Source organism: Protopterus annectens, chromosome 16.part0, assembly GCF_019279795.1.
Source record: "Protopterus annectens isolate FY-2018-M chromosome 16.part0, PAN1.0, whole genome shotgun sequence".
Lineage (NCBI taxonomy): Eukaryota > Metazoa > Chordata > Ceratodontiformes > Protopteridae > Protopterus > Protopterus annectens.
In genome coordinates this window covers 124083692-124101393 of record NC_056750.1, presented here as the reverse complement: position 1 = coordinate 124101393, position 17702 = coordinate 124083692, and the positions used below count along the sequence as shown (strand labels likewise).

The 17702-nt window shown below is 41.1% G+C and overlaps 1 protein-coding gene across 1 annotated transcript in view; it reads right to left on the bottom strand.

The window, feature by feature from the left end:
• TEP1 (telomerase associated protein 1) overlaps positions 1–17702 on the bottom strand; it is a 2704809-nt gene that overhangs the window by 2610123 nt on the left and 76984 nt on the right. The window contains exon 2 of the mRNA XM_044058078.1: positions 1710–1906. Coding sequence (XP_043914013.1) covers positions 1710–1906 — 197 coding nt within the window. The remainder of the gene's footprint in view (positions 1–1709; positions 1907–17702) is intronic.

Genomic DNA, 17702 nt, shown 5'->3' with positions numbered 1-17702 from the left:
TATGAAGCAAAAATTTGAGCAGTTTTTACAAGTGATGGTGGGTAGGGAATTCAGGCTCTTGCTACCTACAGACAGACACTCTCTTACATGAGAGTTATTGCCCCAGATCAACTCTCGTCATTGAAGAAATAAGTCTCATCTCCATTGAAGATCCCCAGCTATGTAATCCCTGTGATGAGAAAGGAAAATGTTCCACAAGAGCAGGCTGGATATCCAGCCTGCAGACGTTGCAGTCCGGTCCCCTTCCAGTCTATGCGGTATAGACTTCTGGGCATTTGTCTGCTGCCTAATCCGTACTGTTCTTAAACCAGTCCAGATTCTGCATGCATGCATGTGTAGTTCTGGGAATGCTTGCATGCATGGAGTCCATTCCAAGAGTCTTTTTTTTTATTTTCCATTCCGGGAGTTTTTTTTTTATTTTCTTTTTTTGCTATTTTTCATTTTCAGCTGGGGGGGGCTGCAGTCCAACAGCACGAGCTGCCCCTGGAGTTGAGAGGTATTAGGCTCCTACAATAACTGAGATGAATGAGTCCAGGGTGATCTGTCAGATCTAGGTCTCCGATCCGAAATAATTGGATCTGACTTTTTAGGTTTTTTGGCAACAGGCTCTGAGGAGGGAGCTGTTGTTGGATCTGGAGATCTCTTATGAGATTTTTGTGAAAGAGAATCTCCCTTTTTCTCTTGCTTTTTAGGGGTTTGAGCCCCAGAGGCCGTATATGCAGGTTTAGAGGGCAGCAAACTCTCAAGAGTTAACTAATTCTTACAGTCAATTAAGGAATTAAATCCCTTACAAATGTCACAGTCAGAGTCCAGGTGAGAAGGTCTTTAACAGTACAGACACTGTGAATGTGCTTCTGAATTGGGAGTTCTTTGGCTGCAGGCCACACAGACTTTTTTAAACCTTGAAGGTTTATCAGACATTATAATGCAGATAAAAAGGTAATGAAGAACAAGTTAGACATTTTTTGTACATAAGGAAAAAGGAAAGGAATTTACCAACAATGGTAAGTGTGAGAAGGAGTACTAAAAAGTACTATACTGGGTCAGGATATCAACAATGGTAGTGAAGAATACTCAGAGTAAAAGGAAAACAATTGCATCCTTAGATTAACAAGGATTAAAGGGAGAAAAAAGAACAAAAGATACATTTTTTAAGAATTATACAGAAAAAAAAAAGCTAACTCACACAAGCTCTTAAGGCTCACTCAAGAGTTTTGTGTCCTATTCTCTGAATGCTATGGAGGCAAACGAGATCTGAGGTATGTAGGGTAACTAGGTATTATGGGTAAAGGGATGCGCGTGAGAGTTTCAGTGATCTGTGATCTGGAAGAAGCAGCCAAGTCAGATCCTCAGGTCAGATTCAAACCCAACAGCTGAGGAATGAATGAAAATGACAACATCAGATCTGTTTCTTGTTCTATTGTATTTGTTTTACTACTGCAGTTATACTCATGCCTAACTCCACTGGTTACCTTTGTTAAAGAGCTTAATACAAAGGATTCTTATCTGGTAAACAAAATTGTAATAAACAAGTAAATACTTGAACAAACAAGACTTACAATGCCACCTTTATTTTACACGGTACGCTCTCTTTGGGTTAACACAACAAATTACTCAGTTCTCACAACTACTTTTGAGGTTTGATAACTAAAAAAAATAAAATTGATTTCAGACAACATTCCGAAAGATTACATAAAGGAAGTCCATACCTGGTATAATTTAGCAACCTCCATCCAATCAGATGGCAGCTGTACAGCAGCACAGAAGTACCTGCGCAGGTAAGGACGACTGGCTGGAAACCACGCCGCTAATGCCAAGAGGAAGTTAGCAGTGGTACGGATATTCAGCTCTTGTCGGGCATACACTGCAACCTGAAACAGAAAGAGAAGCTGTTTAGTGAGATGTTCTAGGTATAATCGAATCAGGGAAATGTAAATCGCCAGGGATGCATTCCAAGGACACTGATGAATGCTGTGCTGCTTCCTTTTGTGCCCTCAGTGTCAGTCATCTGGAAGGCATCTAGACATGATTTACAAAACAGAACCATTAAAAACACAACTTGCACAAAAAAGAAGTTGTGCACTTACCCATTAACGTTCCATGTGTGTTGTCCATCTCAACCTTTATTCTCACTTATGGGGTCAGATCCGATCCTTCGGATCCATCTCGGCCATTTCAAAAGCTTTAGGTCTTCAGCAAAGCTCGTAAGCATCCTTCCTTACCCAAAGAGCAACTCCCTACCTTCCTCAGATCTTGCTTGCCCCAGTACTTATATAAGTAGAATGTAATTTCTGAGGCCAAATAACCATGTAGTACTCAGTCTTTCAGGAGTATAAGCAGGGGGCATGGAGGGTGGGTTGTGGGAATAAGGTAGAGAAGGTCAACACACATGGAACATTATGGTAAGTACACAACTTCTTTATGTGATGCTGTCAATCTTGCCTTTATTCTCACTGATTGGACCGCGTCCCAAACAACCTGACTCTTGGGTGGCTCATGGCAGAATATTCCTCAGGACCACAAAACCAAAAGAGGCTCTACACCTAGAGACCAAATCCACTTTGTAATGAGTTATAAAGGTATGAGGTTTTGCCCATATTACTGCATATTCGATATTATCTAAGGGTAACCTAGCTTGAAAGGCTGCAGATGTGGCAACCAACCTAGTGGAATGAACTTTAATGGAATTAGAAAGAGCTCTATTCTTGGAATTATAAATGTAGGATATACATAGTGTAAGCCATTTGGATAAGGTAACTTTGGTGACTGGTTCATGTTTTCTAATATCAGAATAAGAAATAAAGAGCTGATCTGATTTTCAAGTTATACGTAAGTAGAAATGTAGCGGTCTATGCACATCCAGAAGCTGCAGTGAATCTTCTCCTTTATTTTGGAAGTTTGAAAAGAAACCTGGCAGGTCAATAGATTGAGGTTACTTTCCGGCATAACCTTGGGTAGAAAGGATGGGTTGGTGCATAAAGAAATTCTGTCCTTATGAAAAACTAGGTATGGTTGCTTGGCAGACAAAGCTTGTAATTCAGAAACTCACCTAGCTGAAGTAATAGCCACTAAAAAAGAGTGTTTTCCAGGAGAGACGCTTCAAATCACAGGTAGCAGATGGTTCAAAGGACGGACAGATAATGTTTGACAAAATAAAATTCAGATCCCAGGGTGGTAACAGGTTCCTGTATGGGGGTCTTATCATTTCTTTTAAGAATGCCTTACAAAGTCTGTGTGACATGATACCAGAACCATTTTCTCCTATACAAAAATCTGAATTTCCTGACAACTGGACTCTTAGCTGCTAACAAAACATGTTTGACTGGCAAGGAAAGGAAACCTGGCTATTAGGGGAACTGGAGCAGCCAAGCTGTTATTCGGAGACTGCCCAGATTGGGATGAACCATTCATTCTTGACGGGTGAGTCAGAAGGTCTGGAGCACGGTCCAGAATCCATGCTTCATCCCGAAGATGAAGCTGAAGAAAGGGAAGCCAGATTTGACAAAGCCAATAGGGGCAATCAGGATTATTGTCATCTCCAACAAACTTGCTTTCTGCAAAAGCGTGGGAATTAGACGGGCAGGAGGAAAGGCATAAAGAAGTCCCAGAAGCCAATGATGAACAAGTGCATCCCTTGGTGACTCCCCTGTGGGAGGGATCAGGGCAAAGTAGCTGCTGCATTTGACATTGGTGGGTGATGCAAAGACATTGCAGCAAGACTGGCCCCATTTCTGGAGGATCTTTCATGACTTTGAGGGACCACTCGTGTGGCCATAGTATAGCTTTGTTCAATTTGTCTGCAATTACGTTGGATTTCCCTGGGATGTGCACTGCTGTCAGAAAGCAGTTGAAAGCCATTGCCCACTGCGAGACATTCATAGCTTTCCAACAAAGGGGATAACATCTGGTTCCCCCCTGTTTATGTACCAAACTACAGACATGTTTGTTCAACTGGACTGCTATCACTCCTAGAGGAAGAGTGTCTTGAAATGCTTGCAACACTAAAAGCACCACCCTCATCTCCAGCATGTTTATGTACAAATGAGCCTCATGTTCCTGACAGATGCCTTGAACTGTCTTCCCTAGATAATGAACCCCACCCTATCTGGGAAGCGTCTGTGGTCACCATAGCCTGGGGTTGAGGGGAATGAAGGGACAGCCTTGAGATACTAAGGAAGAGTGAATCCACCACTGGAGATCCTTTTTGCAGTAGTTGGTTATCATGATTTTCTGTGACACGAAGTTCTAGGATTGACCATTGTGCAGAAAGTAACCACTAAAGTATTCTCATATGAAGATGAGCTAGGGGAATGAACATGATTGAAGCAGCCATTTTCTCCAGAACATGGAAAACCACTTTTGCAGAAGCTCACATCTTCCTGATTAACAATCTTACATAATGACGTATATCATCTACTCTATCTTGCGGAAGTCTTGCTATCAGTGTAGTTGTGTTTATCTCTGCACCTATGAAGATTAAGGTTTGACATGTCCCTAGAGCAGATTTTTCATAGTTTATGGAAATACCTAGGGAGGAACACGGTTGAAGAGTATAGTCCCTGGCTTGTAGCAGAAGATGCCTGGTCGGGATGGTTATGAGCCAGTCATCCAGATACGGCAACACCAGGAATCCACGACATCTCAGGTGAGTCACCATTACTACCATAGATTTGGTGAACACTCTGGGGGCTGTAGTGAGACCAAAGGGCAGAGCTCGAAATGGAAAGTGACCTGGCTCCTAGTAGGAAGTGTAAGTACCTTCTGGATCACCTTTCCATTCGAGTGTGGTAGTACGCATCCTGAAGGTCTAATACAGCACATCCAACTGTCTTTTTCCAGGAATGGAAGTTTAGACTGTAGTGTTACCACCCGGAACTTGGTCTTCTTCACAGATTTGTTCAAATTGCTCAAGTCCAAAATGGGTCTCCAGTCCCCTGTTTTCTTTGGAACTAAAAAGAATTGTGAGTAAGTTCTGGACCCTCTCGGGTCTGTGGGGACTTCTTGATTGACTCTTTCTTAGCAACTTTTGGATTTCTAATGTTGCTTGTTCCTTTAGACTGGGTGGAACAACTGGAACAGAGATGTTTACAGGAGTGGGGAAGGAGAAAGGAATGACATCACCTCTGGATAATATGTCCTGCACCCATTTGTCATTTACCTTTTGCCAGGTTTCACTGTACAGGGACAATCGACCCTTGACTGCCTCCAGAGGTGAGTAATGAGGCACTCCTTCAAGAGTGCTGGAGGGATCTACAAAGAAAGATTCCCTGGAGGCCTGATTCTGCAGGCCTCCCCTGCCATGACGGCGGTGTATTCCATTATTGCTCCCCTCTCTGCCTTTAGGGGAACCTTCTCCTTGTGTGTTCTAGAAAGAAAAACTTTCTGAACCACATTTCCCCACTACCTCTCTGACCTTTGGGAAAGGGTCTGATAGGTGTTGAAAAATGTACTCCAACGGCAGACGAGGTCTTGCCTTCCTGTTCACACCTGGTAAGCATCTCTTTAACTTTAGGCCCAAAAAGAGAAGAGCCATCAAAAGGGGAGTTAAAGGAAGACTTGAAAGGCTCCACAAAATCCCAAAGGTGCATCCAGACCTGCCTCCTGAGAGAGATGCCTGAACCTGCCACCCTACTCATTGAGTTCACAACTGAAATGAGGGTGGCAAGCCGAGCACTGACTTTATCTGCCACCACATCAGCTACAGCTCCTTAGAGGGAGTCTGACAGTTCCTTTAAAAGCCTCAGAAAAGAGAGTTTTTAACAACCCTTCAGGATGAGTTACTTTCTGGGCTCCATTAGTGACCTCTGGTTGAATTCATGGCAAATGGAGCAAGACTCTTGCAGGTGAAGGGGCCGCAGGCAACACACACAAAGTGTGTGAACCGCTAAGGGGCATCTTTTTTCCACATTGCTTCCAATTTTTGAAGCCAAGAGGCTTCCCTTCCTGCTTTTGAGACATCTTATCTAAGAAAGGAAAAAAGAAGAGAAGTACACACACACACTAACACTCAAAAAAACAGTCCTCTAACTTAAACAGACCAGAAATCTTAAGGAAGGACAGAGAAGGAAAGAGAAGCTTTTTTTAAACAATCATCCTCTAACTAAAATGGGCGATAAAGAGAAGGGGGGAAATGTAATGGGGAAATGGCCTCTAACTCAAACAGACGTTAGTTAGATGTCCTCCAACTTAAATGGACACTAACGAAAGAAGTTAAAGGGGATGAACACTCACTCTAAAGCGTTAATGCAAAGGAACAGGGTAAGGATATAAAAACAGTTTATAAAACTAATCTAAGTTTAAAAGGTTAAATTCAACAGGAAAGATACTATAAATATCAATAAACACTTAGCTTACAACTTGCTAGAGAATCTCCGCAGAGTGGCAAAAGAGATCTGGGGAAGCTAGGGAGTTGCATTATGGGTAAGAAAGGATGCCCATGAGTTTTGCTGAAGATCTCGAGCTTTTGAAATGGCCGAGATGGATCCAAAGGACTGGATCTGACTCCATCACAGAGAATAACGAAGAGGCTGACAACATCACATTACCAGTTTCATAAGCATAAGGCACTAGACTGCATTATGGCATCAAACAACAGAAGACTGACTCTGGTTTTCCATGTTTCACAATCTGCTTATCCAGGTCCTAGCTAACTGCAAAAAAAAGTCATGAATCACCTTTCTTAGAAATGTGCATGATAATGACTCAATCTACAAAAGACACAAATAAAGGCACACACGCGCACACAAACACACACCCACACACACCCACACCCACGCGCACACCTCTCAAAGCAAGAAATATGGACAAAGCCATAAATATAAGTGGGACAAAGGCCCCAAAAATAGGTACAATTCTTAGATAATGCTCTTACAAACTTAGTAGGTTGACAGAATAACAGGTTTTGCATTAGCATGCATTTTCTGAAAGGTGTGAAGTCTGAAACACAAATGTCTGTCATTATTTTCTAATTTAATTATTTAATGATTTGCCACTAATTTGTCAGAAAAAAACACAGTTTTATGTAAAATGTAAGGCAAACTTCTGGACATTCTGTGAAAATCTGTACAGTTGAGAGGTATGACACACAAAAACAAAAAAATAGTATGAGGTTATGAAATTCATTTGCAAAAGTTAAAACTGAAATATTACTAAAACTAAAAAAGCAAAAGCAAAACTCTGGCATTGAGGAAAAATGTTACTCAACTAAACTATCCAAGTGCTTGTGTAAAAAGAACAAAAACAAATTGGTTGCATTGGCATTTACAGAGTTTAAACACTTCATAACAGATTTCTATACAAGGAAAAGTACTTTTCATGCACAAACTAAAGAAATCAATTATTCTACAAGTTACATAGGACTTTTACTAAAATAAAACAATATGCGATAAGCATATACTTCAGTCTTTTAAACTCACAGTCATAATGGAAGGTTGAATAAGAGGTCTTTCCATCACACCTGTCCTTACCTCAAACGGCTCAATCTGTGCTGAAAGAAACTTCCTACCTGAAAACTAAAAGAAAACCACTCCTGCACTGTCCATCGCTAAAGAAAAGGACTGCAAAGGTCTATATCTTAATTGCAACTGTAAAGCTAGTAAATTGCTTGGCTGAACTGGGTCTACGGCATGTACAGCTAGCCTAGGGTCCATAGAGATACAGCTCAACACTATTTGTATTGCTAATCAGGCTGCTGTAATAAACAAGATAAACAAAATATAGCTCCAACAGCCTGAATAAAATAGTCCTTCCTACCAACTTCATCTCATTGATTTGATTAACTCATAGCATATCTGTAAAAAATCTGGTTAACTGTTAGCATATTTAAAAAAGAATTTAATAAAATGTCTGGTTAACTGTTAACATATTTGAAAAAATAATTGAGTAACATGTACTGTAAAAGCCTATACTTTTAGTTCAAGCCTGCATACTCACAGACCTTAGGAATCCTGTGGTCTGGTTTAGCCTCGCTGTGCTTGGGCTCGCTCCGCACGCCGCCCTGCCCCCACTGGGGCTACATTTAAAGCTTAATAAATCACTCACCCCTTCCATACCTTATCACATATAACCCACACTTCCATATACCATCCCCTTCCTGTCACTAATCCTCTGTATTCCCAACCCACATTCCTTGCCAAGTGCTACATTAACTATCAAAATGAGACCAATACTGTTCCTCTTTTCAATATTGCTCAGGCTAGATCTCCTCACCATCTATGAAAATCAGCCTTACATTGGCTTTCACCACCCCTAATCCCAAACCAACATTGCTCCTACCTTAAATAAATCAGATCAACTGATAGCTTGCTACAAACCTGTCTTTCCCACTTTTAACAACCACCTACTAATTAGACCATGGCCCATATCCTCCAAAACTAGATATTATCATAAAATAATTAGTAAAGCCCTGAAACTAATAATTACTGTACAACATAGTCTGATAAGGGATGGAGACATCCACTCTAACCCTGGTATTAGCCCTCCCACAAGCTATAGCTCCCAGCCCACTACCACTTCTAACACTTGGCCAAATACAAGGTCCCCTAACTCTCTCCTGACTTGTCACCTAAATATCAGGAGTATTTACAACAAGGTCCACAATCTTCATGTCCTCTTAGCAGCCTATTCACCTGATGTGCTATGTCTTACAGAAACCTGGCTAAAACCAGGAACTAAAGACAATGAGGTTATCCCACCAGGGTACAACATACTCAGACTAGACCGGAATTCTAGGAAAGGTGGAGGAGTAGCAGTACTGTTTAAAAACACACTAGATATCACACTAGCCCCATAACAACCCCCTTGTTCAATAATGCAAAAGTTCTCGTTAGCAAACTTCAGGTTAACAAAATTAAATCTATAATCATTGCCTGCATTTACAACCCCCAGGCAACAATGCAAACACCCTAGAAGACTTCCTCCAATGGCTTTCTAACAAATACCCCCATGAAACTATGGTGTTAGGAGACATTAATAATGACTGGAGCAATTGTTCCTCAGTCTCCCACCACCCATGTAAACCTTCACAGCTATACCCAACTCATATCCTCACCCACCAGAGTAAATAAACCAAACTACAAAGGTAGTATCCTGGAGTGGATTCTTATCAACAATCACCCAGAGCTGTACAAGACTGGTACCCTTCCAGAAGATATAAGTGACCACTACTCACTCACATCATTAAGCATGAAGTTCTCTATAAATCTATCAGAAACAACAAGAACTTAAACTCCACTGACTTTCAGAATGAACTCAAAGCATGCAATTGGGCCATCCCAAAAAAATCTTCCACTGGATGATGCTGTAGCCTATTTTAATTATAAATTCCTCATCATTCTAGATTTCCACGCTCCTATCCGCACCCTTAGAGCCAAAACTAAGACTGTCCTCTGGCTCTCTAAAGTAACCAAAACCAAAATCATAGCAAGAAACAAAGCATGGGACAAAAGACCCACTCAACTATATTAAATTCCAGCAGCTAAGGATTGATACTAAGAAAGCCATATTGTTAGACAAAAAAAACTTCTATCAACACCTTCAACAAAAAACATGAGAACAAACCTCAAATGTTTGGGCAGGAATAAACAAACTGCTTCACCCCAGCCAAACCACCACCCCCCACCCCATCAGCTTGTAACCTAAAAACTCCAGAAGAAACTGCAAACATCTTTATCAATTTCTTTACCAAGACCATACAATCACTAGCTAGCCAACTACCCCCAACTAGCTCTTTTCAGAATTCCTCCCCAACCACTACCGCACTCCCTTTCAACTTCCAGCCTGTATCTATATCTATCATGAGATCTCTAATTAAGAAACTACAACCCACTACCCTAGCAGCTGATCTCCTCCCACCAGAATATCTACAGAAAGGTGCAGATGCCATTGCATACCCTATTTCTATTATAATAATCTGCACCTTGGCTGAAGCCACCATCCCCTCTCTCTGGAAGGTTTCCCATGTTATCCCACTCCATAAGGGAGGGAACTCATTAGACGTCTCAAACTACAGACCAATAGCCATACTATCACCACTGGCCAAAATAATGGAAAATGAATCCATAACCAATTAATGCACCATCTCACCCAGAATAAACTACTGGCCAACTCTCAACATGGCTTTAGGCCACACCACAGCACCACCTCAGCCCTCCTATCCTTCTCAAACTCTATCAACATCAACTGAAACAATAACAAACTTACCTCAGCTCTCTTCCTAGATCTCTCTAAGGCCTTTGATATGGTCAATCACCAACTACTTATCCATAACCAGATGAAACTGTCACTAAACAGCAGTGCAATTAAATGGTTCCAATCTTATCTGTCTGATAGACAAGTAGTTTTATGGCAGAATACCCTATCCACTCGTTTACCCATTACACTAGGAATCCCCATGGCTCCATACTAGGACTACTACTCTTCACAGTTTTTATCAATGGCCTACCCACCATCACTCCCAAGGCCACCTGCATCCAATATTCAGACTCTACTTTAATCTGCACTGCTTCATTTTCAACTGTGCTTATGACCCTAACCCAGAATACTTTTAAAGATGCAGAAAAATGGTTCGCAAACTGTCAGCTTCTCTTAAACCCCAACAAAACTAAACTGCTAATCTTTTCCCCCACCTGTAAATCTTCCTCACCATTTTTTACTTTAAATTCCAACAATGGCACAATTATATCCCCAGATACTCACACAAAACTCCTAGGGGTCACGGTCGACAATGCCCTAAAATAAGATACCCATGTCAATCAAACCATCAAATCTGTCAACAAAAAAATGGGCTCCCTCTACAGGATCAAAACTTTCCTCACTCCATTTGCAAGAACAACTATCGCTCACTCCCACTTACTATCCACCCTCCTCTATGTCTCCCCCCTTTTCACTAACTTGAATAAAGCCACTCTTACCAAACTTGCTAGCTGTTACAACCATATTGCTAGATTTGCTACAGGTATTACCTCTAGGACCCACCATTGTATCAACCTAACTCAACTAGGATGGCTTGGATGGCCTAGTCTTCTACACCACCCCAAAAAAACACCATCACTAAACAAGGTCATTAATCCATAGAGCAACCTGAGGTCACTACGCTCTGCTTACAAACTGCTGGTGCAAACAACCAAGAGCATAAATGTGGCTGGGGACTCTCTATTTGCCAACTCAGCAGGTGAAACTTGGAACTCGCTACCTGCTGAACTTACTCTCCAATCCTTCTTAACCCAGTTCACGAAAAGCCTCAAACTACACTTCCGAATGCACTGGCAATGCCCCTGCTCAAACCTTGACTAACTACCACCCACTGGTCTTGGAAACTTTGCCTAATCAAATCACTCACTGATTCTAAAAAGTGTCTGAACTCTTTAAGGGACTAAGCCCTTAACTGCGTGTATCAATGTCTGAAACTTAGCTGCTTTATCTATTATGTCAACAATGTTTTATCAATGTTTGTAACCTTACTGAAGACTGCATGTAATACCTACTTCTTCTAAATGTTTCTATTGTTCCTAATGTAATGTGCTCTACTAACTTAGAGCTTTTCTCCCGGGGCCTCCGCTGAAAATGGACATATCCAGTCAGATCTTTCCGGTAAGCAAATGTAAAATAAAAATAAATAAAAAAATTTGACATGCAGCATTCATAAAAATTAAAAACTAGCTAATTTTCCATATTTTAGATACATTAAATCTTGCACGTGATCAACACTTTGGATGGTATTCATAGACGTTACGCAAATGCATAAAGGCTTTCTGTACAGTCCATGCATTTCTACAGCAAAGCCGTGACAAGTAGAGGCCTTTTACACTAACAGGAAACAAGTAGAGGCCTTTTACACTAACAGGAAATGGCTGCTAATAAGCTTAAGCAACTGAAGACATAATGAGATGCAAATGAGAAGTGATGTAAAAAAAAATCATATGCTAATACAGCCTTCTCTCACCTATTTGTGATTCATAATCAAATTTCTGTGCTTCTCCAATTTGTCCACTGATAAGTTATAAAAAAATAAATAAAAAAAATAAAAAGAGTTGCACCTGCTCTCTCTATTTTGCCATTCACGATGATGTTGTAACTTGCTGCTAGCCTAGCTATTTCATGGTGTGAGATGCTTGCACTGGTCATGCCAAAACCACCTATACACAGCAGTTCTCACTATAATTTTGACAATCAGGAAATACCTGATGGGTTCCGAGAATACAGGGATATCGTAAGGGTCTTAAAAAGTATGTATGGTGCCCAAAGGGACACTGGTGGGATGCATGGTCTTCCTATCCCTCTGGATGCTATGGCATATATAGCTCTCACAATACTTGCCACAAGGACCTTCCAGAGGCAGACTAGGGGCACGTTAGATATCTCAAGCTTCTGCCTCAAGGACACTTCAGCAGATCCTGGATGTATTCTTGGCATGTGTGGATCATACTCTGTCTCTCAGTGTCAGCTCAGGACCGAGCCAGAACTATGCATGCCTTTTATGGGATAGAATGTTTCCCTGACATACTCAATGTGATAGATTGCACCCACATTGAAATTAAGGCCCCATCTGGTCCACAGGGGAAGCAGTACCATAGTAGGAAGGGCTACCATTCAAACAATTGCCAGGAGGTATGCGATGCATGAGGATGCATCATTAACGTATCTGCCCAATATCCTGGCACTGCCCATGATTCCCATATCTGGCAAAATATCTGGCAAAATAGCTCATCACTCTATCTCCTCTTCCTGCATGGTAGGATGCACAGTGGTCATGTTACTGGTAAGCTTTTTTCTATTTTATTCAAGTAGTTAGTCTTAGTAAAATGTATTGCTGAATGGTAAAGCACTTTTTGTTTGGTCTCACCCTCGTTCTCTTTTTTCTTTCAGGTAACGTTAGATATCCACTGGAGCTCTGTCTCATGACACCAGTAAGAAATCCAAGTGAAACTGCTGAATACAATTACAACACAGCCCTGGTCCCAGACCTGTACTGTCACTAAGAAGGTCTCTGCCCATTTGAAGAGTAATTTTAAGTGCCTGGATGAGTCCAGGACTGCCCTTCAGAATGCTCCAGCTACTTCATGCAGGATGTTTACAGCATGCTGCATTCTGCACAAGATGATCATGCACTAGTCTGGTGATGAAGTAAACCATGCTGTCACTGCAGTTCCCAGTTCCAGTCCCACTATGGCTAATGATGACCAGCAGGAGTAGTGAGGGACCCCATGTGGTAGACTTATGCATGGCATACAGCTGCGCAGGTAAAGGGTGGCAACTAGTCCAGAATGATGGACCATGACATTCGGGTTAGTGTTTTGTTTATATGGTAGCATATTTATTTTCATCTTTAATTTTCTTATTAGTACTTCTTTGAATACTTGTGTAGTACTACTTTCAAAATGTATCTGTAACAAGAACATTGCATACAGCATTAATGTAATCACTGCAATCTTATGTTATGACATACATACAACTTTTTTCTATAGTTCCATGAGGTTTTAAAAAATACCATTACAGCAATGAAATGCACACATTTGAAGTCTCCTAAGTCCCCCCACCTTTTTTTTTAATTTAATAACATATTCCCCTTTCTGATAAAACATGTACAGGTGCGTGTGTGAAGGTCATATTGTATGTCACAATAGAATCACAGTAGCCCAAGGTCAAACATGTCACGCACAACTCCTAAAGAAAGGCTACGTGAAGGTGCAAGTGATTTTGAAGAAGGGCTGTCATAAGACCTTGATAGTGAGTTGGTTTAGTGTTATGACCTACCTGATGATCACAGGAAATATTAAAATAACACAGAAAACAGATTCACACAGATACAGAAAAACAGTACTTCTCTAATCTGACTACATTTTCCTGACTGATGTAAAGAATTACTATTCCCTGGTCACTTACTAGAGCAAGGCAAGATGAAGCAGGTGATGGGTCCTTCTTTGTCAGGTTCAAGAAACAGACTGCCCTGAGACTTCAGTCTCATATAGCATAAAAACCTCATTTTTTGTGATGGTTTACAGAGTGACATAACACACACATGGTCATCTGACGGCTGGTTCCCATACTACCCTCCTTCCTAGCAAATAACCCAGAATCTCGCACATAAGTCTCAATAATACACACACACAGAGCTTCATTAAGATTTGTTGCAGTTTCTAGAAGCCATAAAACAATAAAACTCTTCTACTCTTCCTACAGGAGCTAATACATCATTCTCTGCACAGACATTTTATCTCTTGCCGCAATGAAAACTTTAAGATACAATCATTATGGCCTAAATTAAGTAATTTAATTTCATACTTTTTTTCAAAGTTAGCTGGAGCTGATCTTAACCTCTTCTCTTCCAGTATCCTCTGTTACAATATTAATTTTAATAGCTAGAATACAGTATGACATACACATAATTTGTTTTGCTGTCCAGCAGGACACATGGTTGGTACATTTTTAACACAAGCAGCTTTACATATTTCGACACAAGCATCTGTACAAATCAGTATGACATACAAATGATATGTAATTCTTTATGAAATTCCAGCTAGCTGTGCTGGCATATGTTACACATCCACTGTCCTACTTCTCCTGCCATAGCTGGCAATATGTGACATCATCACAATCCCCACGAATGAAGAGGAGATATTCCTCATCTGGTGTTAAAGGGATAAGTGTTGGACCCCCCCCCCAAGAACTTGTATGGGCAATCACCTTACCTTCACTCTAGTACTTCCTACCATATCACCTGCCCTCTTCTTGCACTGTGTTAATGAGCGGTTCGTTCTACTGACTGCAGTTATATCTGCAACAACTTGATTGCAGGCCTTTACTCTCTCAGCTTGTTTGAGCCCCGCTTTGTTTGCCATATGTCCTAAGGGATGTCAAGAAGACTTGGTTATCCTCATAGCTAAAAGGTATCCTTTCTCTGCCTTGATAACGGATTTCTTGTCACTACTGCACCTAAAACAATATGCCACAAAAACACAACAAAACAAAGAAAGCATGCCTGTAATCCTCAGGAAAGTAGGTGACACAAAACCCATAATTACACACACACACACAGTCTCAGTCCAGCTGACATGAACAAACTCAAAATAGTAAAGAAAGCAATTTTCTAATAGATCCCATCCTTCCCTACCACTTTCTTGTATTCATAATCCTATCATTCTTTCATTCAGCAATGCCACTCAGATATCTCACAGTAAAGACACACACACGCTTTTAAAGTTAATTGATAAATTATTTGTATTTGGCGCCAAAACATCTTATTTAAAGAGTATGTGTATTTTTGTACGTTGTTCTGAGGAAGCTCGGTTATCGAGTGAAAGCGCTAAACCTTATTAAACACCTGGTTTTAATTTTTGTATTGGCATTCATCTTTAGTGCTGAATTTACTGTGTGAGGAGGCAGTGTGCTTGCTTGGTTTGCTGCCGTACTGCATTTACAAATTACAGTTTTACAGAATTCACATCTAATTTGCCCATCACATTAGTAAAACAAAGCAAACATTTCTTTAAACTCAGGAATCTACCATCATTTTAAACTGTTTCATAACTATTTGCAATATTTTTATAATTTTGCTTACTTTAAAATTTCAGCAAGTTCCTAAGCTATTTGTCACTTAAGTAATTGCGAGTTGATATGGTTGCGTTAAACTTGTACATGAAAGTTCAGGGCCATTTATATGTTTTTTATACAAATTAAGCCTTCTTCAGTTATCTCTATGAAATGCATTAATACATGAACGTGTATGGCAATTTATCAGTATAACCTGGCTACAGGTAGGCATGAATGTGGCCTTAAGCTCAGGTGCACATGCTGGGATTAGACAATCTATAAAAAAGGAAAAATGGATTCATATGCATGCGAGTTTGCACAATCATGGAGCATAATCCCCCGTCCATCAAACATTCATCTGACACACCTTATCAAGATACAGCACACATTTACTAAACGTTGGTACTGACGCACACTTGCAAAAAGCCCCACCCCCATACTGATGCTATACTACATGAGGAATGTATAAAGAAATGATTCCTTCCTGACATTCAGATATAATATCCAAACAGGTAGTGAAAGCAAGGGGCCTCCCACTGAGCTGGTCTGACAAGAAGAACAAAATTATGCTCTACCTTCTTGGCAATTCATATCTGGGTAACATCGAATCCTGCATTTCTGGGTCTGACTGGAAGACAAAAGGCATCTGGCAGGAGCTAGATGGGCACCTGTCATCCGTGATACAGATCACCCACTTTGGCTCCCAATGCAAACATAGATACGATGACCAACAGAATCACAGGCCCAACCAGCTGGCTGAGTGAGTAGATCAGATCACAGTGAGAGTTCTATATAAAGTATTTCTTTCTTTTTTTTTTTTAATTTTTTTGGTCATATTAAACATAGGTTTAAAAATTATAAGAAAGTTGCAAAAGTACAGTTGTGTACACTTACCATAAATGTAGATGTTTGAGTGTATTCACTGTTGCAGTCATCACACTTGGGTTATCTGCCTGCAGGTAACCCACAGTTGGCCTGAATACCAGAGTCTTAGTATTTCTGTGTCGGATGCTGTCGCTTCTTCCATGATGTCAGGTCATCAGGGGTATAAAAAAGGCAGCCAACGCCATTACATCAGTTTTTCTTGCCAATATGTCAGGAGCCCCCAAATAGGGAGCTAGTATATGGTGGAGAACACCACCAGTAAAAAGTAAATACCAATGCCATTAGGAATGGCCACAGAGAGGAGAGGTAGAAAGACAGAGAAAGCCAGGGGGGTGGAGGGAGGGAAACCAGGACTGCAACAATGAATACACTCGAACATCTACATTTATGGTAAGTGTTCACAACTGTACTGTGTTCTTCGTGTTTCACTGTTGCAGTCATCACACTTGGGTTGATTCCCAAAGCTGAGGAAGGATGGAGGCAGTCAAGAAGTGTAAGGACTGGCTAGAAGCCCTTGCAAGACTGCTGTAGCAAATCCAGTCCTGGAAAGATAGGCAAGTGGTAGTGCTTGGTGAAGATGTGTACAGAACTCCAGGTTGCAGCTTCCAGAATGTCCCTGGTAGGGACTCCCCTTAGAAATGCTGTAGAGGTGGAAGTAACCCTAGTGGAATGTGGTCTGATCCCCTGTGGGGTAGGTTTTCCATGGAGCTTGCAGCATAAATGGATGCAGTGTGCTATCCATTGGGAAATGGTTTGTTTTGAAATGGCCTTACTCTCTGCCCCCATAGCAAAGCTGACTAGCAGCTGGTCAGATTTTCTAAAAGGCTTAGCCCTGTCAAGGTAGACCCTGAGCTGTCTGTGCACGTCCAAGGAGTGCAGGATCCTTTTCCCATTATTCTGAGGGTTAGGGAAGAAGGCTGGCAAATGGATGGATTGGTTTAGAGCCACAATGGACACCACCGTAGGCATAACGGACGGGTTAGTCCTGAGGGAAACCCTGTCAGCATGGAAATAATGAAGGGTTCCCACAGCTATTAGTGCCTGTAACTCAGACTCTCTTCTTGCTGAAGTTACGGCTAAAAGCAAGGCTGTTTTCTGAGAGAGGAATTTTAACTCTGCTGAGGCAGCAGGATCAAAAGGGGGATGTGTGAGCTTTTCCAGTACAAAGTTAAGGTCCCAGGCAGGGACGGGTGCTCTCCTAGGGGGCCTTAAGTTGTTAGCCCCTCTCAGGAACTGTTTGATGAGAGGGTGAAAAATAGAGGTGGCTCAGTATTATAATGAGCTGAGAT